The 27,228-nt window shown below is 43.2% G+C and overlaps 1 protein-coding gene across 1 annotated transcript; it reads left to right on the forward strand.

The window, feature by feature from the left end:
- Window positions 1-1,242: 1,242 nt before the first annotated feature.
- Window positions 1,243-25,275, forward strand: gnsa (glucosamine (N-acetyl)-6-sulfatase a). The gene is made up of 14 exons (XM_079494501.1): window positions 1,243-1,611; window positions 4,105-4,164; window positions 5,763-5,969; window positions 6,308-6,373; window positions 10,774-10,872; window positions 12,007-12,174; window positions 12,756-12,838; window positions 13,766-13,884; window positions 14,959-15,062; window positions 15,964-16,065; window positions 16,957-17,067; window positions 18,356-18,466; window positions 19,095-19,255; window positions 22,005-25,275. Exons 1-14 carry the CDS (start codon window positions 1,429-1,431, stop codon window positions 22,078-22,080), a joined length of 1,650 nt encoding a protein of 549 aa, XP_079350627.1. The 5' UTR covers window positions 1,243-1,428; the 3' UTR covers window positions 22,081-25,275.
- The last annotated feature ends 1,953 nt before the right edge of the window (window positions 25,276-27,228 follow it).

Below are 27,228 nucleotides of genomic sequence, written 5' to 3' on the forward strand. Positions count from 1 at the left end.
CTCTCTTTCTTTTTAAAATTCTAGTCGTTGTGGCGGCTTTACATTTTCTCTGTCCACATGAGCGGTGTTGTTTTTGGCAGCACATTTTTATTTTAGTTTTAGTCAGTCTTTTGAATAGTTTATCAAGGCCTACAAAATATTTCATGTTTGTGTACATATCACACATTATGGTTAAAAAACATTGTTCTGCCTGAGCAAAACATATTGAGTTTTTAGAATGATTATTGTTGACAATAACCGATAATGTTTACAGATAAAGCTTATGTCTGGATAATACAAACCATTATAATGTTCTTATTTTGATCATAGGCCTAAGACACAATTCCTGAATGTTCAAGTCTCCAGGTTATCTTCACAATATGACACTTATTTACTACGACATGGCATATTACGAGTCCAACTATAGGAGCGGTGGTGGGTCAGGGGTAGTGTGGCCGGATGGTAACCGCAAGGTTGCTAGTTCGAACCCGGGCTCCCCCAGAGTTAGTGTCGAAGTGTCGTTGAGCAAGACAAATTGCTCCTGATGTGCTGGTTGGTGCCTTGCATGGTTTCCGCCGCCATCGGTGTAATAATGTGTGTGTGAATGTAATGCACAATCTATGTAAAGCGCCTTGGATAAAGGCGCTATATAAATGCACCATTTAGTACTAGTGGTTCTCAAATGTTTTATTTGCAAGAACCCCCTTAACTCAGTGTACAAATGGAACCAATGGATCTAAAAAATAGATGTTTTATCTATTAAAACGTCTAGTCTTCCCCATGACAAAATGACTGGTTACATTGTTGTTATTATCTTTCCTCAAACCCAGGGTCCACATCTATTCTGATCATGTATAGTTGTAGACCGTGTCCTATCACACTGCACCACCTGCTGGCTGTTCTGTATGCAGTGGTTTTCAACCAGTGGGCCCCAGTTGGTAACCAAATGGACCCTTAGACTATAAATCTTTAACTCTTGAAAGTGTAAAAAGAAACGGGTCCATTTGGTTTCATTTTACACTCTCAAGAGTTAGATTATTGTTAAACATCTGCTTAATTTAAAAGTCTACACGATTTTGATCAACGTTTGCCTGTTATCCTACTATAAATGCGGTGGTCCGTATACTGTACGTGGCTCAAATGCCGAATAAATAATGGACCGTTATAATAAATTATTATTATAGCGATGATGACAACATTATACTGACTCATGCATGTGCGTCTTTCTTCACATGGTCAGCTGACTGTGGGGCTTCCGTAGGCAGACAGCACATGACCAGGAACACAGAACAAGCTTCTGCTTAATTGTTTTTAAGGAAAGCAAAAAGGCCGTCCTTCTCTTACCACCAGGGAGGGACTGTTTTATAACATTATTCTGTCTATCTAGTCCGTTATTAAGAGCCGAGGGACAAAAAACGTCAGACAGTGGTTGTTTCTGATCCAGTGAAGATGGTTTCGGCGGATCGGCGCTTATTCTTTCTGCCGAGGACGTCGTTGCAGCTTTCATCAGTTTTCTTCTTCATCTGCGTCACTTTGTTGTTGCTGGTCAACCTGAGGGCTGTGGAGTCGTATCACAGACCCAACATAGTTCTGATTCTCACCGATGACTTGGATATCGCCATCGGAGGTCTGGTAAGTCAGTGAAAACGGATTTATAATGTAGCTCTTAATTGTTTAATCTGGTGCACGGATTGATTGATTGATTGATTGATTGAAGAATTTATTAACAGTTTGCAGAATTACAGTACATTTCAAGCACAAACTCAATACAAAGGCTGTTAACTGTGAGTGGACGACCCAATTAAGCATTACACTTGTTTCCAACAGGGTCCACCATGTTCAAATCATCAAAACATTTAGAGACGTACAAATAGACACTTCTATAGACAGAACAGGAATTCATCAAAAAAGAATTCATCAAAAAGGAGGTAAAAAGGGAAAAGAAATATATACAGTGAGGGGAAAAAAGGGGGGGGGGCGGGGGGGGGATTCAGATTTTACGGGGGCCAGTTTCGAATTGCAGCCATCCGTAGGTGCCCTTTGAGAGCGGTTTTGAAGGAGTCAAGGGATTCGCATGTCTTAATGACAGTTGGTAGGGCGTTCCACATTTTGGTGGCATAGGAGCGAAAAGAATTTAGTCCCTTGTTTGTGCCGAATCTGGGTTGTACATGGTTCGTTGCACTCCCTCTGGTGTTGTGGGTGTGGACTTCGTTAACATTAAGGAAGTATCTAGACAGGTACATGGGTATCTTGGTGGTGTATCGAATCTTGTGGACCAGACCCATTGCAAGATGCTGTACTCTGTCGTCGACCCTAAGCCATTCCAGCCTGTCGAAGTGGGCAGGGGTGAGGTGGGTTCGGGGGGCTAGATCAAGTAGGAGCCTGACCAGTTTGTTTTGGGAAGTCTGGAGCCTGGTTTTAAGGGCCTTTGAGGTGCTGTGGTACCAGGAGGTGCATGCATAGTCAAAGAAACCCTGTACAAGGGCTCCTGTTAAGGTCTTCAAGGTGTTTTTGTTGACCAGTGAGGAGATCCTGTAGAGGAATCTTGTTCTATGGTTGACTTTTTTGATTACGTTGGTGGCCATTTTATCACCGGAAAGATTAGCCTCCAGGATGGAACCTAGGTAGGTAATTTCATCTTTACGTGTGATAACATTGTCACCCACTCTAACCAAGAAGCCATTTGCCTTGCTGAGATTACTAATAGAGCCAAAGAGAATGGATTCAGTTTTTCCCAGGTGTAAAGATAGTTTGTTATCAGCGAGCCAGGTGCAGATTCTACCGAGTTCAGAGCTGAGGGCATTTTCAACCTGCAGTTTGTCCCTGTCCGAGACCAGCAGTGCTGAGTCATCTGCGAACAGGAACAAGTTGCAGTCACAGGCTGAAGTCATGTCGTTTACATATATTAGGAACAGTAGAGGCCCTAGTATGCTTCCTTGTGGAACGCCACAGCTCACTGGGAGGGGGGGGGACAGTGTTCCGTTCACTTCCACCATCTGTTCTCTCCCCTCCAGGTAGGATTGCATCCAGCTCACTGATGTGCTATCGAAACCAATTGCTTTTAGCTTGTTAACCAGTATGGAGTGGTTCACGGTGTCAAAAGCCTTTTGGAGGTCCAGCATGACCATGCCGCAGTATTTGCCAGCGTCCACCTCTTGTTTGATGTGGTCGCTCAAATAGAGGAGGCATGTGTCAGTGGAGTGGGATGTTCTGAAGCCAGATTGGAACTCGTACAATAATTTATTAGTGGCAAGATACTTTTCAACCTGTTCATAGACTATTTTTTCCATCACTTTCGAGATGGAACTAAGAATAGAAATAGGGCGGTAGTTGCCGGGGTCTAATTTACTCCCTTTCTTGTGCAAGGGGGTTACTTTGGCCAGTTTGAAATCTTGGGGGACGGCGCAGGATCCTGGTGTAAACAAGTCTTTATAGTGCCTTTTTTCTGGTTTTATCCTCTTTAATAGGATATTTTGTATTGACCTGTACTTTTGTTGCACTGTACCCACTCCACTCTACAAACTGTTAATTAATAAAATGTTCAGGTCAATCAATAAATCAATCAATCAATCGGACTCAGTCAGTCTCTAAAGCCTTTTTTTTGGTGTGGTTTTCAACCCTTTTCATATTAATTAAGGTGCATTATTTTGTATTCGGAATTTGAGCACCATTTGATGACATTTAGCCTCTCAGACTCAGTCAAGACTAAAGAATATGTCCACAATTCCATGACAAAATAACAATTATTCTACATTCTCTAATTGTGTAGACTTATTGTAAATTAAGTAATGCAGATGTTGAACACTAATATCACTCTTGAGAGTGTCAAATGAAACCTACGCTCTCAAGAGTTGAATATCTATTAAGGGTCCATTTGGTTTTTCCAACTCCCCATCATTTATCTGGGGACCACCTGGAACCCCCTCCCCCAAGGGCCACTGGTGGTCCCCGGACCACTGGGTTACATCATCCGATAGATTGATCTCTCCTGTCACACAACCCACTGTGATTTGTTTGAGGGAATATATTTCAACATTATGTTTCTGTTTGAACTTGGATGTATATTTATTTATTTTAGATTAAAAATGTTATCTCTATTTATTGATCTTATTTATTTTATTTCAGTCTCCATTGAACAAGACAAAAAGGCTAATCGGGGATGCAGGGATATCGTTCACCAACGCTGTAAGTACTATATATATATATACCATCACCTTCCTCAACATTCTCCCGACTCCCTGTTATCAATGCTGAACCACTGAGACAGGCTGATGACAAGAGAATATTGATCCTGCTTTTCTGGTGACATAGCAGTGCCTTATCGGCAAAAGACTGCAGGAGATCAGCTACCTGCAGTTTGTTCTTGGACTTTGACAGAAAAAAATACGTCGACTGCATGAAAACAGTTTGTTTCTTAATTACCCATTAGCCTACAACCGTACATGCTGTATCTCATAAAATATTCATTCATTCATTCACTCTGTTCTGCTTCTCTCTGTCCCAACTAAGGCACGATTCATACTCCTATTTTAGAGCTGAATAAAAGTCGGTTCGGCTCTGTAGAGCCTACAATGTGACGTCATTTGAGGTTCGGGGGGGGGGGGGGGTACCGTCCTAAAGTCGGCTCTTCGGTGCTACTGAAAATTTCTGACGAGCCGAAATCATTTCAGCACTACAGCGGTAAAATATGAATCGACCCTAAGCCTGGCTGTGTGACAGAGGAGGAGGCAGGGAGTACCTAAAATAAGAAACTATTAATCCTGGGTGGGAAGTTAGGTAAACAAAAATACACTGTGCCTTTAACCGAACATATTTTGTAGGGCTGTAATTAGTCTTGATTAAGTCACTCACTGTTATGTTAATCGCAATTTATCGCATGTGTATTTATTTATTTTAGCCATTTGGATGCCCAAATTATTTTGGGAGGTCCCCCAGATGATTAGTTTAATGTGCAACTGAAACATTGTTTTCTCAGTCAACAGTAAACAAACCAACACACGGTATACTATACAGGGTATTTGCACAGTCTAATTTTAGCATGTCTGTCAGACATACCCATCTGCTGCAGCCTGTTTAATGCAGTAGCATGGTTTTAATTTATTTCCAATAAAACAATAACATACTTTCACATAAAGCCAACATCTTTTTCCACTCCCGTGTTAATACGGGTATTATATAAAACACTTGAAAAATATCACTCTAAGGTACAATGTGAACCGATAAAAAACTGATGACTTATTTCCTTAACTTAACCCATTTAGACTGAGGACGATTCTACAAATGTCTTCTAAATCCTGACAGTTTTCTGAAAAACCCATGTTTCTATATGTCAGTGGTTCTCAAACTATTTCATGTCAAGGACCCCCAGAATTATATGTTTTTGGCCGCAGACCCCCATCTGAAAATATGTTGTTCCAGGGACGCCTAGAAGCAAAGTTTTTAGTTAAAAACGTTCGCTCTGAAAGAATATATATTCAAAGATTTGCGACACATTTTCACGATTTTTCAAGTTCATAGCGCGGCACCGAGTGCCACGCTATGAGCTTGTAGATCTGCTATTTTTCAATAGCTAAAGTGTAACGATGCTTGAAACACCAAGAGGGGTTCCCGCCCAGAATGGGTTTACATAAATCATGCGATTAATTGCGATAAAAATATTTAATGGTTGGTCAGCACTAATATTTTTGTTATCTCCTCCCATCTCTCTTTGCCCTGGGGTCATGTCTCTCTCTCTCTCTCTCTCTCTCTCTCTCTCTCTCTCTCTCTCTCTCTCTCTCGTCCAGTTCGTGGCCAGCCCGCTGTGTTGCCCCAGTCGCGCCAGCATCCTGACGGGGAAGTACCCCCACAACCACCATGTGATCAACAACACGTTGGAGGGGAACTGCAGCAGCCCGGCCTGGCAGAAGAGCCAGGAGCCGGCCACCTTCCCCGCCTTGCTCCAGAACTACGCAGGATACCAGACCTTCTTCGCAGGGAAATACCTCAACGAGGTGAATGAGGGGGTTGGATTCAGTGTTGATTTCGTCAACTAAGACTGTGTGTGTGTGTGTGTGTGTGTGTGTGTGTGTGTGTGTGTGTGTGTGTGTGTGTGTGTGTGTGTGTGTGTGTGTGTGTGTGTGTGTGTGTGTGTGTGTGTGTGTGTGTGTGTGTGTGTGTGTGTGTGTGTGTGTGTGTAATGAATGTTTCACAAGCAGACTGTCATAAGGTCCAATCACAGAGCAGTCATAAGATGCACTCTCGGTACAGTATGGCATTGTGATGACTTGTGAGTCATGGTCCAATGGAAACGAGAACTGACGGTGCGTGTGTTTGTGTGTGTGTTTTCTAGTATGGGAATCCAGATGCTGGAGGTGTGGAACATGTCCCCCTGGGCTGGGACTACTGGGTTGGACTGGTAAGTGTTAAAACGCCCTCATCTTTTCCACGATGCTTTAGGGATAGAGTGTCCGGTAGAGTGGCCAGATGGGAACCGCCAGGCTCCCAGTTCGATCGCGGGCTCCGCTCCCCCATCGTTGGTGTCGAGGTGTCTAAACCTAGTGTGTGTGATCTGATGATAACATCGGCAGTTACTAACCAATTTAACCGAACATAATCATGACACCTGTCACTCACTCACTCTTCCACACGGAGCTATGAGCTCATCAATGCTCGACACCGCTGCTGATTCGTTAAAACGTGCATATGTACCTACATTTTGAGCTTATGTGAATCACCAGCATAGTAATTATAGTCTTGGGAAATCAAGAGCCATGTGGCCCATACGTAGGTCACTGTTTCTGTAGCGTGAGGCAACTGGACACAGATATGTACATATATGCCCCTCGATGCTGGACACATGTACACCCCCATGGACCTGATGCCAGTGTGTCACAAGTTACAACATGGCCCTTGATGATGCTGAGTGCCAAGAAGCGAAGAGGTTTATTTATTTGGTACCATTTTAATAGTCCGGGCCGGGGATTGAACCCCTGACCTCTCAATATCTCAGCCAGGGCACACTAAACACGAGGCCACTGAGCTCGTAATCACTAGCGTAAGGTGGTGATTTAAAATGGGTGTTTGAGGGTTGGTTGGTTGGTTGGTTGGGGGCACAGGTCTGTAATGCCAACAACCACTGCCAGACATACCTGGCATAGGCGGCGGGTGTGTAAGGCTAGGGAAGGCTTAGCCTTCCCAAAAATGTTGCTGGGTATTTTTTTAATATATATAATATATGTGCGCAGCATTATATAGAAGGCTATTGTGTGTGCGTGTGTTGTCGCTGCCCCCTGGTGATCGCTGATCGGGTCATATGATTGGCTACTTGGTAGCCTTTCTATTCTTTCTTGGTAGCCTTTCTTTTCTCTTCCTTCCAGTCGCTTTGTAGCAAACAGACTAGTAGCGCGCGCTGGTTTGTTTTGGAAAACAGCAAAACGCAAAATGGATATAGCCTACGCCCTACGGTCTTTTTCAAGGCAAAGATAAAGTAATTCAGAACTAAGAAGAAGCTGTGAGTCCGAGTCGGCTCGGCTGTCAGCACTCAGCAGCACCACCAGTGACCGCACGGTTCACAGTTCACACCACTGCAGCAACACTGACACGTTCAGCGGAGTGGCTGCTGTCTCTGTGCCGTCTGTGAAGAGCCATGCGCCGGGAGGGGCAGCAACACCGCCGGGTAATCTCCACACTGACTCGAAACTTAAGAATACCCATATCGGCCAAAATATCCCAAAACAATGCCCGGGGAACTTTAATTAAAAGCTAGATGCAGTGTCTATAATTGGGTCAAGGGTGTTGCTTTCGTGAGCAATGGTGTACGAGATTGGTAATAAATTGGTCAAAGTAACTAATTTTTAGACCATCTCGCGGCCGAGCTCCGCTCGGCCGCGAGAGTTGCCCCCCCCCCCCCCCCCCCCCATGCAATTCTAGCCTACCCAAAGGTAAAATCCACCCGCCGCCTATGATACCTGGGGAAGAGGGTGGCATGGCTCGGACAGTGCATGTTTAAGCAAACACTGCTATGCACTACTAGGGCTTGTGCGTGTACAATGGACAATGTATTGATTATAATATAGACCCATAAGATATCTTAGACTGGATATTGTCTATAGGTCTAGGATTTCGGATATCGTAATATGGGCGTTATTTTTGTTTTTAAGTAAGAAAAACGGAATTGACATTGTCATCACGATATCATCACAATATCGATATTGGGGGTATTTTATTAAACTAAGTAGCATAATGTTCGCTAATGTCCATATCGCCCAAGTCCTAGTGTGTACTGTCAATCATGCTTTTGTAGCATTGTTGTGCGTACTCGTACTGTATGGGTCTAGTATTGTGATCTGAGAGCACGTTGTCATGAGTTATAGTCACATTGAGTCCTCTCAATTTGTTCTGCTTTCTGCATGTGGAAGTGGTCTGACAGACATGCTTAAATTAGACTTGAAATACTGTGCTGCATGCTATGACTGACTCCCTCGGTCTCAGGACGTTGTATGGACAAGAGGTCAGCTCTCACACATAAATATGACCACAGACAACTGTAGGAGCCAAAATATACATTTTGTTTGTTGATTATATTCTTTGTTTAGTTTTTCCCATGCTTGGGTTTTGATGTTCCACTCCTGCTGTGTGTCTGCTAATCACTTATAGTTATGTCAGCTGTGTGTCTGGGCAGTGGCATTCAGTGAGAGAACAATGGGGGTGAGCTCTTAGCCTGGCTAATAAGCCAGACCGAATCAGCCGTTGGCAAAAATAAATTGCCTGCCGGCGGATTACGCTCTGGAGAGGCTCAATTGTACGCCCATTTCCTACACCAGAGAACTGGTGTGGCCAATCGGGACACGGTATGCAATATGGGCGGGCTTTGGTACAGTGACGTTCAATGCTTGAGACCTTTGACTGACAGTAGCTCTGACCAATTGCGTCAAAGAGAAAATGTTTGAACCCGCCCCCCGGGAAACAAGATCCATACACAGCATCTCCAGACTCAAATACCACACGACAGTGTGATTTGAGTCTGGCTTATTAGCCAGGCTAGTGAGCTCTAGGCTCAATATTTTCTGTTGACCGTTTATCTACGTTTATAGGCTAATATACAAACCTTGTTATTTTGTCAATAAATCACCTTAACTACAGCAATACGTTTTTCTGGATTTGTTTGAAACACGTCATACAGTTCCTATTTCCTATTCCTCATAGCACTACTTTTATTTGGTTTGATGGGAAGAAGTAGTCGCTACAACAGACAACCTTATCTGTGCACCGTTGATTATTGTATAAACACATCTGAGTTACAGCTAGGCTTGTGACCGGTCAAAAGTTCATCAAGCTTGTTCTATTTTTGAACTCAAAATGTTTGGACACCAAGATGGTGTAGTAGTTCTTGGTTCCCAACAGGTCTCGAGCAGTCTTGACCAGGCTCAGTGGGGCATATCGTATTTTACAAATAAACAAAATAAAATGGATTATTACTCAAATCAAAATAACATGTCAGACTTCATGGTCAAAACAGTGCTACTCAACCTGCGGCCCATGGGGCTGCATGTGGCCCATGGGGCTGCATGTGGCCCCCATGGGGCTGCATGTGGCCCATGGGGCTGCATGTGGCCCATGGGCTGCATGTGGCCCCTGCTTAATGAACCCGTGGCCCATGGGGCTGCGTGTGGCCCCTGCTTAATGAATCTGCGGCCCGTCATGGTCATAGCAATACAAATATAATTATTTTCATTGTTTTGAACAAGATATGTACAGTTGGGTGCCACCGATATTGTCCCTTATCATTTGACCCATTTAGGCCTGACCTCAAAACTTTTAAAAATCCTTCTAAATCCTGAAAAAATCCTTCTAAATTTTCACGATTTTTCAAAAATAGCAGACCTACAAGCTCATAGCGCGCCACTCGGTGGCGCGCTATGAGCTTGTAGATCTGCTATTTTTCAATAGCTAAATTATAACATAATGTTTAAAACACCAAAAGGGGTTCCCGCCCAAAATGGGTTAAATGTCCTTTTGCGCAGATCACGCAAACCTCAGCAAAAATAAAAGGACAATATCGATGGCCTCCAACTGTAGGTATAGTATTGTTTGTTCCAGGAGAAAGGTGATATATAGCATTAACCACTTATGTATTCACCTGTGATAACTCTTCTCTTCCCAACAATGTTTTTGTTCATTGAGGTTTGGCGTTTATAGATGGAAATGTGTGTTTCCTTTTATTTTTAGACTAGTCGTGTAGTCGAGTTACAAAATCAATTAGCTTTCGGCCCTTGGACTTTTGGAATTTTGCTCAGTGGCCCCTGGTATCTTAAGTTGAGTAGCCCTGGTCTAAAATGTGGACCATGAAGCTCTGAGTAAGGGGAGAGTTTTGCTGTGTAGTGTAATGAAGGAAGGAAATGTGCCCTTTGGCAAATAATAAATGGCAAACGCAATGGGATCAAACACAGTCTGTAAGCCAGGGTTCCCCAATTCATTTTCCTCAAGGGCCATATTTTGACTAGGTTAACAGGCTGGGGGCCGAGTCCGCACGCATAAGGTCGAGGTCTTGCCCTGAAAATTCATTTTCAGGGCAAGACCCCATTTGAAAAGGATGCCCAGTTTGACATGCATAGGCTACTGACCCCCATTTAATGCCATTTATATCTGGGACCCCCTAAAAAACAACACAAAAAAAAAAAAACATGTTTTTGGGGAAATTCTTACAGGGGCCACAAGGGGGTGCTCGGCCCGTGGGCCGCCTATTGGGGAACCCTGCTGTAAGCTGTAATTTGGCTTTGCGTTGTATTAATGTTAATGTTTCGGGTGTTTTTGCAGGAGCGGAACTCAAAATACTACAACTACACCCTGTCAATCAATGGGAAGGCTCAGCAACACGGTGCCGACTACAGCAAGGACTACCTGACGGATGTGCTGGTGAGATGACTGATAAACACTCACACACTATCACGGTATACACCGGGGGGCACATCACTTTTTTGAGCTAGTTCCCAGAGGAGCACATGGAGATGTTGCATTACTTAAGCCAGAATCAGATTGCACATGAGCTCTGCAGCCGTAGCCTACTGAGACTCTGACACTGATAAAATGAACTACTCACCTAATGCCGAGGAGGTTCCATGTTTAACTTAATGTGTGTACAGAAGATGGATGGTTTTCATAGCTTGTGTTAATCACGTGGGTTCTTGTTTACTTTTAGACTAGCACTCCAAACGGCTTGTCATGACAGCTTGGTTACAACCCAAATGTATTTCCTCTTCAAAATGAGAGTAATTTGTAATGGACAGGATGTAGATAGACATTTGAGGTATGCAACACCAGAGCTAGTAAATGTTGGTACTTAACTACTGGGTACACAAGAGCGCGGTAGGTACCCTCACAAAAAACATGCAGTAATCCTGGTCTCTAAACTACCTCCCCCTGGCCAGCCGGGGCGCCTGATGGAGGGGAAAGGAACTGGTTGGAATAACGTGTTCCTTCCACGCGCTACGTCCAACCAGGGAAACTCCCCCCTGTCAGGTTGTAAAGTAGCAACTTGGACACTCGTGCATGAAAGAAGCATGAGTTCAAGTCCGTTGCTCTCCCCAGGTTGGCGGAGGGTGTGTAGGTAAAGAATTAGTTACAAAATCGTGGGATAAAAATTATTTTCATTTTGTTTGATCCGCTCGCAACTTCTTTTTGACCACGCATGTGCACCTGGTCCTGCGCAGCAGTTATGTGCACCCCTGGGTAAACATGTACACAGGCTATTACAGGTAAAAAATTTACCTAAGTGCCAGGGGGTGGACACCAGTTTTGGTCCTGGGTGCCACTGTCCCCATTATAAATAAAAGAAAGAAATTGTGCATGTCATGTGCATGTGCATGTCATCACCTGCACACCAGATTAGAGGAATTTCCTAAATATGGATTAAAAAAAAATCCAAAAAATCTCAGTTTCTTGTTGGTGGCAACCAGTATGTGGTTAGATTAATCTTGTGATCTCGTGGGTGGCAACTAAACAGTTACTTTTGATCACTCCATCTTTCCACCGCCACTCCGTCTCTCTCAGGCCAACATGTCTCTAGACTTCCTGGCGTACAAGTCCAACTACAGGCCGTTCTTCATGATGATCTCCACCCCGGCCCCCCACTCCCCCTGGACGGCGGCCCCTCAGTACCAGGACCGGTTCAAAGACACCAAGGCTCCCAGGGACCCCAACTTCGACGTTCACGGCAAGGTGGGGCCACTTGTTCTGATTTCTAACATGAACCCCAGCATCCCTTTGTCTGGGAGGGAAGTGGGGCGGCGGTGGCTCAGGGGTAGAGTGGCTGGATGGTAACCGCAAGGTTACCATCCAGCGTCTTGAGTCTTGAGCAAGACTCTGAACCTCTAATTGCTCCTGATGTGCTGGTTTGTGCCTTGCATGGTTTCCGCCGCCATCGGTGTATGAATGTGTGTGTGAATGTAATGCACAATCTATGCATCAATCTTTGTTTATTTTTGTTTTGTTTTGTTTTGTTGTACTCATGTTGAGTAGACTTATCGGCATTACTGGTAACCAGTGTAAAAAGACGTGTATATCCGAATAATTGTAACTGTATGAAAAGGTCTCGTATAATTCCATGAGGGATGGGCCACGAGATGGCATGAAAGTAATTCATTCATTCATTCATTCATCTATGCCTTGGATAAAGGCGCTATATAAATGCACCATTTACCATTTAAGTGAACATTCGACAAAAATAGCAGATCTACAAGCTCACACGCACCCCTCGTTTATTCCCTAAATCCCTACTTGCTCCGTGTGTTTCCTACCAGGACAAGCACTGGTTGATCAGGCAGGCCAAGACGCCCATGACCAACTCCTCTGTGGACTTCCTGGACGACGCTTTCAGGAAACGGTCAGTCTCCTTTATACACTTTGCTCTTCATCATTAACCCATTCAGGCCTAACGTCGAAAATAAAAAAAAAGTTTTCTAAATCATGAAAATTTTCTGAAAGATTTGAGGCACATTTTAACGATTTTTCAAAAATAGCAGACCTACAAGTTTGTAGATCTGCTATTTTTCAATAGCTAAATTATAACAATGTTTAAAACACCAAAAGGGGTTCCCGCCCAAAATGGGTTAACCCTCAGGTTTAGACCTGAGACTGATTTTTTTTTTTAAAGGCTTCTAAATCCTAACAGTTTTCTGAAAACCCCATGTTTCTATTCAGTGGTGCTCAACCTTTTTCACGTCAAGGACTCCCAGAATTATCTGTATTTGGCCATTGACCCCCATCTGAAAATATGTAGTTCCAGGGACCCCCCCCCCCCCCCCCCAGAATCAAAGATTTGAGTTAAAAACAGTCACTCTGAAAGAATATATATTCAAAGATTTGCTCCACATTTTCATGATTTTTCAAAAATAGCAGACCTCCAAGCTCTTAGCGCGGCGTTATTTTTCAATAGCTAAAGTATAACATAATGCTTTGGCTATTACAGGTAATACCCAAAGCTCCCATTTTGGGCGGGAACCCCTTTTGGTGTTAGCATTATGTTATGCTTATTTTTGAAAAATCGAAGAACGACTGACATAGAAACATAGCTTTTTCAGAAAACTGTCAGGATGTAGAAGACATTTTTAGAATCTGATCTCAGGTCAGAATGGGTTAAAACACCAAAAGGGGTTCCCTCCAAAAAGTCGTGCCTTACTGTCATCAATGCACGTCTGCGTTGCTGCAGGAATAAGTCGATAGGCAACTATTGTGAGTTTGAGATGCGCGCAGAAACAGAACCAACTCGTGTCAGTGGAGAATTGTTGCATTGTGACCTCCCTTCCCGCAGGTGGCGCACTCTGCTGTCAGTGGACGACTTGGTGGAGAAGGTGGTGAAGAGTTTAGAGGTCAGAGGAGAACTGGACAACACGTACGTCTTCTTCACCTCCGACAACGGATACCACACAGGTACACACACACACACACACACACACAGTCACATACACTTCTACATAGACTTCTATTGGCAAATAGTGACAAAGGGCCTGAACCGGAAGTTGACGGAATGCATGGGGGTCACGCAGTGTTGTTTTTGGCAGCAGATTTAGTTTTAGTCACCTGGAATGTTTTAGTGTTGGTCTAGTTTCAGTCGACTAAATGTCGTAAGATTTTAGTCGACTAAATCTACAGTTGATTTAGTCGAACAAAATGCATTTGGGCGGGCCTTGATGCCATCGTAATGGCTGATTCTTTTTCACCTGCTGAAAATAGCCGATCTACAAGCCCACAACGCATGCAACTAATTGTAAAATGACTTATACTGGATCTCTTGTCCACCAGTCCCTTCCTAACATTTTAGTCTAGTTTTTATTTGACGAAATTGTCAGTGTATCTAGTCTCAGTTTTAGTCATCGTAGCTTAGTTTTCATCTAGTTTCCATTTAGTTTTCGTCAGTGGAAGAAAGTAGTCGACGTACATTTTTCGTCTTAGTTTTAGTCGACGAAAACAACACTGGGGTCACGACCTGCAAAGGTTGAGAACCACTGCTCTAATCCAGTGGTTCCCAAACCTTTTCGTGTCAAGGACCCCCAAATGAACATTTATTAGGTCACGGACCCCCCATTTGAAAACATATACCAGTGCCCCCGATAAGGGAGGATTTTTACGGCTCTAGCAGTGATTCCGAAACATATTAATTTCAAGGACCCCCAGTTTCACACGCATTATGCCACGGATCCCCGATTTAATGGCATTTCTATCTCTGGTACCCCAATTTATATTGTAAAACCACTGTTAATTTAACTCAGAGTGTACAAAAGCGGGTCCATTTGGTTCCATTTGTACACTCTCTGAGTTACAGATCCATAAGTGTCCATTTGGTTACAAGTTATCATTTAGCTGGGTCCCCCCTGGAACTCCCTCAAGTACCCCTGGGGGTCCCCGGACCCCACTTTGGGAACCACTGCTCTAATCAATCGCTGTGTCTTGCTCTCCTTCCTCTATTTGACATGGTCTTTCCTTCATGTTGTCTCTGTTCCTCAGGCCAGTTCTCTCTTCCTCTCGATAAGAGACAGCTGTACGAGTTTGACATCAGAGTTCCTCTCATGGTCAGAGGACCCAACATCAAGGCCAACCAGACCAGCCAGGTACACACACACACACACACACACACACACACACACACACACACACACACACACACACACTTGAAATGTGTATTTATGTTCCACATAATGAGAAGTACAGGAATACCTTGTACAAAGGACATAAACACTGCCAGTGCAGTTTGACAATAGGAGAGCAGCCAGTTACAACGTGCATGGACGGCAAAGCATCGTTACATACAGTACAGCTGACATGTCGGACACAGGGCAGCAGACATAAATCATGGATAAAGGAAACGACGTCTCCTCCAAATTGAGCGGCTTCCTATAATGGCTGAAACTGAGCAGTACATCGCTAACTGCTTGGCTCTCCTTTTGGAAAGGCCGGCCATTTGTAAGCCCCTCACAACCAACTTATGCACATGCCCTAGGCTGCCAAAGATACAAAAGTAAAAGTTAACATCTGTAGCCTAGCTGTGAGATGGTCTGCGCTAGCCTGGCTAATAAGCCAGACTCAAATCACACTGTCGTGTGGTATTTGAGTCTGGAGATGCTGTGTATGGAGCTACTGTCAGTCAAAGGTCTCAAGCATTGAACGTCACTGTACCAAAGCCTGCCCATATTGCATACCGTGTCCCGATTGGCCACACCAGTTCTCTGGTGTAGGAAATGGGCGTACAATTGAGCCTCTCCAGACCGTAATCCGCCGGCAGGCAATTTTTTTTTGCCAACGGCTGATTCGGTCTGGCTTATTAGCCAGGCTAGGTCTGCACTAGCTGCTGATACTTCAGCACTTTGGTTAGAAAGGCATATAGACTATAGACTATAGCCTGGAAGAACCAGGCTATAGTCAAAGGTATAGCCGACCACACACACACACACACACACACACACACACACACACACACACTGTAAGGTGTTCTCCTCTCCTCTGTGTTCTCAGATGCAGGTGGCCAACGTTGACCTGGGTCCCACCATCCTGGACATTGGAGGTTACAACGTCAACAACACGCAGATGGACGGCATGTCCTTCCTTCCCGTCATGGTGATCTATGTTCACCACTTTTATTTTGTCTGGCTGTGTTTTGTTTGTGATGTTGTCTTTGCTGATCATCGCGTGCATGAATCAAAAATGGCATATTAACGACTACCATTGTAAGCTTAGATGTGCGCCGATTGCCACGCATTGAAAATTGATCGGCTAATTTGGACTGTAGGATTGCGGTTAAAAATGATAATACCGTATTTTATATATGATCAGAGTAGAGCCGCTGCTCCTTCGCCTGGAAAGGAGCCAGCTTAGGTGGTTCGGGCATCTGGTTAGGATGCCTCTCGGGCGTCTCCCTACCCCCTTAGACAGCACTTTTTAGACTTAGATAGCATTTGATACAGACTTATAGCATGTTATGTAGACAGCACAATAATTGCATTGTATGTAGTCATAGCACTTCATAGTATATATGTACAGCATAGTATAGTATATATGTATAGTTTATATGTACAGTGTCATTATATAGATATGTTCTAGCTACGTTCTTAGCTTACGCATGTTTCTTGATAAATGCTTTTTATATATGTGATGTATTCCCATGCTTTTGTTCTTGCTAAATGTAACTCGCTCTGGATTAAGAGCGTCTGCTAAATGCCTAAACTGTAAACTCCCTAGGGAGGTCTTCGAGGCACGTCCCACTGGGAGGAGACCCCGGGGCAGACCAAGGCACAGTTGGAGGGATTACATCGACTCACTGGCCTTGGAACGTCTCGGGATCCCCCCAGGAGGAAGTTACTAATGTTGCTCTGTAGAGGAATGTCTGGAGCTCTCTGGTGGAGCTGTTGCCCCCACGACCCGACTACGGATAAGCGGTTGAAGATGGATGGATGGATATATATGATCAGTATATGTACAGTAATGGAAGCATTGTGTGTGTCCTTGCAGGAGGGCAAGGTGAACAGCACCACCTGGAGGACAGACATCCTGGTGGAGTATGAGGGAGAAGGACACGACACATCTGACCCCGCCTGTCCCGTCCTGGGGCCGGGAGTTTCGGTACGTATATCTGACCCTACTGTCCTGGGGCCGGGAGTTTCGGTACGTATATCTGACCCTCCTGTCTTGGGGCCGGGAGTTTCGGTACGTATATCTGACCCTCCTGTCTTGGGGCCGGGAGTTTCGGTACGTATATCTGACCCTCCTGCCTTGGGACCAGGAGTTTCGGTACGTATATCTGACCCTCCTGTCTTGGGGCCGGGAGTTTCGGTACGTATATCTGACCCTCCTGTCTTGGGACCGGGAGTTTTGGTACGTATATCTGACCCTCCTGTCTTGGGGCCGGGAGTTTCGGTACGTATATCTGACCCTCCTGTCTTGGGACCGGGAGTTTTGGTACGTATATCTGACCCTCCTGTCTTGGGGCCGGGAGTTTCGGTACGTATATCTGACCCTCCTGTCTTGGGACCGGGAGTTTTGGTACGTATATCTGACCCTCCTGTCCTGGGGCCGGGAGTTTCGGTACGTATATCTGACCCTCCTGTCTTGGGACCGGGAGTCTCGGTACGTATATCTGACCCTCCTGTCCTGGGGCCGGGAGTTTCGGTACGTATATCTGACCCTCCTGTCTTGAGACAGACCTGGAGTACCGGTCCGGTACGGCAAACCACTGTTGATTTGGACAGCACATTTTGATTTAGTTTTAGTCATTTAGTCTTTTGAGTAAAATGTCATCTAGTTGATTTTGTCGACTGAAATGTATTGTGGCGGAGCCTTGATGCCGTCCTAATATAATGCCTGATTTTACACTTGGTTGCATGCTGACAATGGCAGATCTACAAGATCAGATCGGCTATTTTTCAGAGTGCAAGACGAGCGTAAAATGACTTGTCTTTTAGTTCTACTGGATCTCTTCTCTTCCTAACATTTTAGTCTAGTTTGTATTTGTTGACGATAGCTGATCAGACTATATAAGACCTTGCACCACTCAGTTCACACGGGTGTGATTTGTTTTTTTTTTACATCTACATACAATTCAAATTCAAAGGAGCTTTATTGGCATGAGAAAACATACATTTACATAGCCAAAGCAAGTGTCAAAATATAACTCAAGCTCTCACAACTTGAAGATCTGCTATTTTCACTAATTTCTGAAATGTTTTCAAAGATTTCAACTATGATAATGATCTCAAAATAGGAATAGATTATCAATAGATTAAAACAAATGAATTGTTGATTAGTTTTTATAATAGTTTAAGTAAGATGACTTGATTAACTGCTACAGGCCTATAGTTCCAAAAGCTTCTAGTGTTCTGATGAGTGTTGTTTTGCACCTCTCTCTCTCCAGGAGTGTTTCCCAGACTGCGTGTGCGAGGACTCTTATAACAACACGTATGCCTGCGTGCGCACCATCGCCTCTTCTGCCGACCTCCAGTACTGCGAGTTTGATGACAATGAGGTATGGGGAGGGGGGGGTTCTGTCCTAAAACGCCCACTATAGTTTGCCTCATTCTGTGGCAGCCTTCATATACTAACATGTTCGGGGCCTTAGTTTAATCTATCCATCCTATCTAGGCTGCCAGGATTGATCTATTACCTTTGGAGCATACGCCGAAGTATTTGCAGCCTTGATCGACGGAAATCCGGCGGAAAATAGTACCATGCTTTGTTGTTGAAGAGAAAAACACGCCATGACGATGCGAAACGAAAACAGCCTGCACAGCATGTTGTAGTCCAAACAAACGGCCCGTTCACTTGCATTGAACTAATTTTCCCAGAAGCCCTAGCAGCTCAGAGCATGGCTTGATTTCTGGTTTCGTCATCGTAACGCGACGGCCTCGTCACCAGGTCCGCGTCCTCTTTCTTTTTAATTATTGATGCATCATTGTGATGTCAGGACATCTCCAAAGGCAGGCAGCTGCCTTACTTGGCTACGTTTCTGCCTCCCCTCTGACAGCGGTTATTTAAACTATATCACCGGTTATTTAAATTATAGGCCGTCGCCTAGCCGCTACTCAAGGCTGACAGACGGTGTATCAGACAGAAGAATAGACATATTTATAACGTATCATCGTGTCTTTCCCCAGGTGTTCGTAGAGGTTTACAACATAACGGCGGACCCCTATCAGCTGAAGAACATCGCCAAGTCCATCGATCAGGAAGTGCTGGAGAAGATGAACCACCGGCTGATGATGCTGCAGTCGTGCTCCGGGCAGAGCTGCCGGACGCCCGGGGTCTACGAAGCACGGTGCGTAAAGAGTTAACATAAACTACGCCCGAGGTCTACGAAACACGGTGTGTAAAGAGTTAACATAAACTACGCCTGAGGTCTACGAAACACGGTGTGTAAAGAGTTAACATAAACTACGCCCGGGGTCTACGAAACACGGTGTGTAAGGAGTTAACTAAAACTCGTAATGTTCGTAATGCTATAGCTGGTGCTGGTTGCACCTCGGTGATGGCTGCGCCCGGGGCGCCCCTCCACGGATTTGTCTATAGCTGGAAGCCTGGAGGAGAGGGGCCGTGACTTGGCCAATCACTGCTGACCCGTCCACTGGAGTGGTTAAGGGTTGAAACACTCTTGAGAAGGTTGGAGACCCCTGATGACCTCTCTTCCAGGCCCAGGCTTCATCCATTAGAAATGGATTACATGTATAATCGCATCTTTGATGTATTTACAAACTAATATTATATTCTTCAATATAGTCTTCAAAAGGTGGGTAATTTAGCACCAGGTGGATACCTCGTATGTCCAAAACGGCTACTTGATTCAAATTCAAAAGTATCAAAAATAGCAGATGTAAAAATAGCAGGTAGTGCTGTAGTATGGCAAAGTAAATTTACCCCCAAAAAGTAGAAATATGGAGTTCTGAGGTTTCTTTGATCCACAAATCAGGAACAAGGTACTGAAGCCAAAAAAGCGCCCCTCAAAAAATAATCGACCGTATTTAACACCAGCTCAGTGGCCTTTGGTTATACCAAAGACTCTGAGAAAAAGAGTGCCTTGCTTGGCACTCAGCATCAATGGTTTGTATTGGAGGTAAAAGTCCCTGCGACATACTAGCGTCATGTCCAGGGGGTGTACTTGTACATCATGTCCAGGGTGTGTACTTGTCTTGTACACCAAGCTGCCTCGCGCTACAGAAGCAGGAGATAGGCTCCTGCCCTATGGCACACCGCAACACCGCTCCACTCCATCTCCCGGTCTGTCTCAGTGTTTGTCCCATAATATCAACTCGGTTCATTGTCTCCACCAGGCCGAAGGCATGGGGAGAGAGTATGTTTTGCACTCCGTCCGCGTGTGTGTCCGTCCGTCCGTCCGTCCTTCCGTCCGTCCGTTACCAGCTAATCTCCGGCACCGTTAACCCGGTCCATGCCAAACTTTGCACACACACTCCCTGGATGCCAACGATGAACCTCTGCCCCACATTTTCCAGAACGGCCTGTTATAGCGCCACCATGAGGCAGCTTTTCACATTTTGTACCTAAAACTGCACCGATCTGCGTGAAACGTTGCATGCACACTCCCTAGAGGCCAAGGACAAACCGTTGACCTGCATTTTCCGCATCTGCCTTTTATAGCGCCACCAGGAGGCCGACTTTTGTAAAACAAATTTTTTGATATTACTCCTCCAGATTCTGTCCAAAAATCTCACAAATCGTTACACAGTATCTCTATGGTCATGTGCTCAAGTCGGATCTGTCCGATATTTCATATTCCATCCTAATTGGCTATAATTGGCTTTCACAGTTTGCAAGATTGCCCCGTTTTGAACAAAAGCCTCAAATCATGAACGCAGCATGCAATTTACGTGAAATCTTTCACACATTTTCTTACTAGGCTGAGGAATATATCCCACCCTTTTCACATTGGCCTGTTATAGCGCCACCAACAGGTTGATTTTTGCAAAACACATTTTTGGAACAAAATGCATCAAAAACATGTTTATATTAATCCTAAACATTTTGCCAAACATCTCACAGTCCTATCCTCCTGGTGGAGACCTGTGCCCAGAAGGGCACTTTTTCTAGTTTCTCCTTGTATTGCACTCGATGACAGTGTTGGGCAATATTACTGTACTTAGGAGATTAATATGTTACTTATTACTCCTTAGAACAAGTAATAATATATTACTTGGAATCAAGACTAATATATTACATATTATATAATATTACATAACTTTTGCTGTATTATTAATAATACTCACCTAATAATTATCACCTAAATCTGGAGTATGAATAGGCCTTTGATTTTGAGAAACTGGAAGAGCTCTGCTACGCCAGAGATCACAGACTGGACCCAATTTATGACGGAAACTGCATCCTTCGAATACTCAATTGCCAGGAGGAACAATGTCAAAGGGAAGTTCCATGAAATATGGGACTACTTTTATTTGTATATTAAAGGGTGGTTGCATTAACAATTTGTAATAAGCCTATCTCACAGAATTTCCCCGCCCCCCTAAATACGCCCCCTTTCGGGGTTAGTGGTGATAGCGTGACGTCACTCCATAGACACTACATGTTAACCGAGGTAATTCAAGAAGTCTACAACTTTTGTTTTCTCAAGGTAAGGTTTGTTCTATCTGTTGGACCTGATTTACCATCTTGTTTGCTTCATAATAATATTGGTCTGTCACATTTTTACATTAGAAAATGTACTTAGATTCTCCAGAGAAAAAAACGTGTAAATGCTCATGTTAAAGACACCACTATTTACCGGAAGTGGGCGTGGAAAGCGGGCTGTGAGATAGGCCTATTGGTAATACATTACAGATATAATCACTATTGTCAACAACAGAATGTGGAGGGGTGTTGTCCATTGGGGTTTTTCTTTTTTGACTGCTAGTTGTTTTGTTTTTGTTTTTGTTTGTTTTTCTTGTCTCTTTCTTTTGTGTAAGTCATGTGTATTTTGTATGCTTTATTGTAAAATCATTAAAAAACTTTGATGACAAGAGTATGAATAGGCCTTAACACGTCGCCGCGTCATTTTCCAGGTTTAAGTTTGACCCTCGTCAGATGTTCTCCGGCCACAGACCGGGCGTCGGCAGAGTGAGGCGAACGCCGAAGTAAAGCCACAGACTGACCCACACATCAACAGAGGAGGCGGCGGCGGCGGCGGCGGCAGGGAACGAAAGACACACACGGAGCAAAAAGGAGAAGATGGAGGAAGAAGGGCTGTTGTGTTAAAAAAGGTTTTTCTTTCTTTTCAGTCTTTTTTTCCGGCTGCCTTGTTGTTGTAAACCCAGGCATCCTTTTGCCAGTTCGTCATGTATTGGAATAGGTTGCCCTGTTATTTTTTACATAGCAGCAGTTCTAAATCCGGAGGCCTTTCTAAAGTGCAATGCCCACCATTTGAATGTTCTTCTTAGGTGGGGGGGGGGGCCTTTGTTTCGTCAACGCCCAGGGTGTTCAACAAGCTAGATTATTCAGACCGGTTGTGCAGGTTATCTTAAGATTTTATTTAATTTTTCTCCAGATATTGGTAACCGTCTGTGTTCATCTTGTGTCCACGTTGAAATGAGCCGGTGTGTTCACACCGAGGATGTTCATCAGAGCAGGCATACTGGAAAAGCGATTTAAATCATTTAATAGACAACTCTATTTTTCCACAAACAAGCTAGATCTTACCGTACGTCTCGAGGTACCCTCCTCCCTTTCTTTTTGCCTTTCAGAATCTAGTGAAGAAGAAGAAGAGGTCGGTTGATCCAAGCCAGGATGATGTGCCTAATGCACTGCTGATAAAAATAGTGAGCTCATATTATACTGAGACCGAAAGAGACACTCATTACGTGTCTGGATGTCTCTTTTGTTGCTTTGTTGCACCTGGTTCATTTCTCAGCTAGGAATGAATGATTGACTGAAGAGATGATTAAACAAAGTTTAATGAAGTCATTGGATCTTGCTAGCGATCGTACTACACTTTCCCGTGAATGCTTTCACACTCGTATGGAAACGACACGTCCTCTTGTCATGTGTGGAGCGCGCACGTTGTTTTTATTAGTGAAACATTTTAACACACAGGATCTTTTTTTGTATTTTTGCTAGTTTAGTTTGCGTGTGACTGTCAGATGACCTACGGGGGCAGCATTGGTTTGATTCATATAAGAAAATGTTGCTCCTTTTTTTTATTTTATAATCGTGGACTAGTTGATTTATCTCTCCCAGATTGACTTTTCATTTTGTCCATCATCCCCCGGTACAATATTGCAGACAAAACTATCACTGTTGTTAACGAGACAATGCACGCAGACACACTACTGTATGTACGCTACGAAGGGAATGCTGGACGGTGATATTCCACTAGCAAACATTTCATTACTGACCAATTTAATTGATACTTTACTTTCATCACCTCGTAAGTTCACGATGGTTTCCACTCATCAGGGTTATGGGCCGTTCACTTCCAATTTAAACAAAACATCAAATCTTAGCAACAAAATTCAACAATTGTTAAATAATCGAAGTTTACATGTTTAGGGCATGTAAACTTCTTTTTGAAAATGTAGTAACTTTTTGAAAATGTTGTAATGCAGATGTTCAACAATAATTTGAATCTTGAGAGTGTAAAATGAAACCTGTAAGGGTCCATTTGGTTTCATTTTTCACTCAAGAGTTGTCAATTTGGTTGCTAACTCCATCATTTAGCACTTACTTACACTACTAGGGTTAATGTGGTTACATTGGAAGTAGACCGAGTGCCCCAACACTTTTTTTGCTTTACTTTGTATAATGTGAAGAAGCTTTTTTTTTTGTTCTGTGTAATGAATGAATATGGTAAACCGTAAAAGAGTGGGATAACTCGTACGAGGGGCTACTTCTAGGGAAGTCGTTTTCACTGCCAGAAAACTAGCTGGGTTGTTTTTCTACAAACTGTTATTTACAAGGTTGGTCATCCTTTTTCATTCTGTAGGTTGCTATTTTAAAAAAGAAATGAAAAAAAGGCAGTGAAAAGAACCCATTTTAAATCCTTTGTGGCCCAAATGTGATCTAGTATTTCAACCTGCATACAGGTAGATGGCACTCAAGACTAGCTCTGGGGAATTAAACATATCTATGTATAGCTCCTCATTGCATTCAGCCAAAGATTTGAATGGAGCTCCACAAAAAAAAATGTTTGCAATTTTACAAAAAATAAAAATTGCAAACATTGTTTTCTACGATTTGGTTTCCATTTTTCTTTATTTTTTTAATGATATTTCTTTTTTTTGTTGAATCACCAGCTGGCAAAAGTATAAATACGAAATCAGGCAAAATCATCAGATTATATTTTTCTGGGATGAATGCATAGATTAAACATCACTTTTTGACCTACAATTAAAGACGTTTAATGTATATAGGTCAGAAGTAAATGACCTAAAACAATCTCAAAAGTATTTTATCTCTTGATTTGAACTCACGTAGTACTCAGAATGAGGAAAATATATTTGTAATGATCTACTTCATTACAGAATGTCTACCCCAGAAAGACATTTTGGCCGACCTTTGTGAAAACGTATCATTCAACTGATGTTCAGATATCAGGTTTGTCTCTGTGGTCAACATGCATCCATTTAGTATTTGTTTTAAATACCTGATCATTTGTCTTTTTTTTTGTATCACAATTTCACCACTGTCTGAATTGTTTTGTTACACTTTTCTTGCATACAAAATGTGACGTACACAAGCTCATTCAACATTCAGACCAAAATCATTTCATTACAATTCTGTGTCGGTTCTCAGACACACATAATTGCACCTTTTACTGTATAAAACAAAGGCTTGACACAATGAATCCACACAATGTGAGCAAGTCTCTGCTAAATGTCAAGAACTCCATGCTCTAGTCTATGTGAAGTCTGATTTAAGGCCATGTCATTACTTTGTCAGACCACCAGATGTCACTCTACAATCTTAGAGAGACATGTTGAGAGAGATCTTCATTTTTACAGTCTATGAGAGAGACACAGTTGGACTACATAAGTTTGGAGGTCCATTTTGTTGACCATTATGACAAAATACACCCCATTGTCTCCTCATAGACTTTGACGTTTCTAACACAACGGCTACCTTCAGGCCAGGTTTGGTTCTTCCTCCATTTCTGGAACTTGTTGATTGTCGCTATATGGGGAAACTGAATTCACTGATGCACTTTCCTATCTGTCAGAACTGTTTTGTTGTTTTGGCACCTGTTATTATTTTAGTTTGTTTTTTCCAAGAGTAGTTTTTATGATGGTGTTTTCTGGCTTGTGTTTTTTGTCCAAATAAATACTCTCAAATCAAACACAAGCTTATTTTTTTCCTCTTTAGGTTTTTCTTTTTACTTTCACATTTTCTGTGTAGGTGAGATTTTGAAGAGAATAAAAATGAGTAGCCTTTGACCAAAACATAATCTTTGTCTCTAATAATGTAATCTCTCTGTCTCAAGACCCAATCGGAGCTCCCGCAACTGAATCTGTCGTTACGTGTAGAGTTTGGCCCAATTCCAATCGCCTCCCCTCAAGCCCTGCACCCTCACTGACTTAAGGGACGTCAGCTGTGGGGGCACGGTGGCACAGTCGATAGTGCTGCCGCCTCACAGCTAGACGGTCCTGGGTTCGATTCCCGCTGTGGGTGCTGGGGGTGTGCTCTCTCCTCCGTGTCGTCAGTGCCCATACCCTAGGCAGGGTTGGCGAAAGGGCCTTTCTGTGTGGATTTCGCATGTTCTCCCCGTGTCCCCTAGGGTAGGTACCCTCACAAAAAACATGCAGTAATCCAGGTCTCTAAACTACCTCCCCCTGGTCAGCCTGGGCGCCTGATGGAGGGGAAAGGAACTGGTCGGAATAACTTGTTCCTTCCACGTGCTACGTCCGGCCGGGGAAACTCCCCTGTCAGGTGAAAAGAAGCAGCTTGGACTCCTCATGCATAGAAGGAAGCATGAGGTCAGTCTGCTGCCCCCCCCCCTCCAGGTTGGCAGAGGAAGTGTAGCGCCCAGGAGTTATAGTTTATATGTATAGTGTCATTATATAGATATGTTCTAGTCACGTTCTTAGCTTACGCATGTTTCGCGATAAATGCATTTTACATATGTGATGTATTCCCATGCTTTTTGTTCTTGCTTAATGTAAGTCGCTCTGGATTAAGAGCGTCTGCTAAATGCCTAAATTGTAAATTGAAATTGTAAATTGTACATTAGATAATTGACACCGGGTGAAAAAATGGGTTGCAAAACCGTGGGATAAAAATTTAAGTTAACAAAAGTGACGTCAGCTGTAAGTGCTTGAGGGTGAGAGGCTGCAAGGGCTCCAAATTGTAGTGAAAGGAATGGGACAGCACTTGAAGATGAGTCCGCCATTCATGACACTTTGCATCACATTTAAAACTACACTGTCCTTACAGTCAGTGCTTTAAACCCTGGAAATAAAAACGTCATGGGTTTCCGAGGCTAATGCGGAGGTAACACTGAAAACGTGTAGGCTGAAGGAGGCTTTATTATGCCTAGCCTACCCTATTTGAAGAGTCATTTTCGTAGTTACAAAACCACATTTCCAGAGCTTAGTTAGACAAAAATAAAAACAATAATTACATCAGCAGATTTTAACATGAGACAAACCAAGAATACAGAATCATGTATACACCCATGCATATTTGATATGCATATTGTCGGTATAAGTAGGCCTATACATAAGGCAATGTTTATAGGCTATACCTACATGTTTTCATGTCCATCTCTATACTTGTTGTGACCAAAGGTCGCAGTTAACTATGGGATTGTGCATTTCCCGTCAGTTTGCGTGTTGGTCGGGCACGTGACATCATCAGGGATGGAGATCCCTGATGCCATCAATATTGACCAGCACATATTATATTTATAAGTGCTGATAAATAATCATTATACTTTATTAGCTTAATCATAACACATTATAAACTTTATTATAATGACTTATAATATCAAGTATTACAATACTTCATAACTTGCTATGTATTCCATGTTTATAACGCATTATAAAAAAATCTTAAGACAATATCATTTTCTCAAACATGTATAATTATATATATAAGTACTTGTACTAATGATAACCTTTATCATAACCCATTATAAAGCTTATTATACTGACTTATTAATGTCAAGTATTATAATACCTAAAATACCATGTTTTAAATTTACACTTGTGCTTTCTAGGTTATGATTCGGAGCCCTAAGGATGATTACAAAATTAATATCGACATCCTAATACTGTCCAATAATTAGATAGGGTGGGG

The sequence above is a fragment of the Electrona antarctica genome (genome assembly GCF_951216825.1).
Source record: "Electrona antarctica genome assembly, chromosome: 23".
Lineage (NCBI taxonomy): Eukaryota > Metazoa > Chordata > Actinopteri > Myctophiformes > Myctophidae > Electrona > Electrona antarctica.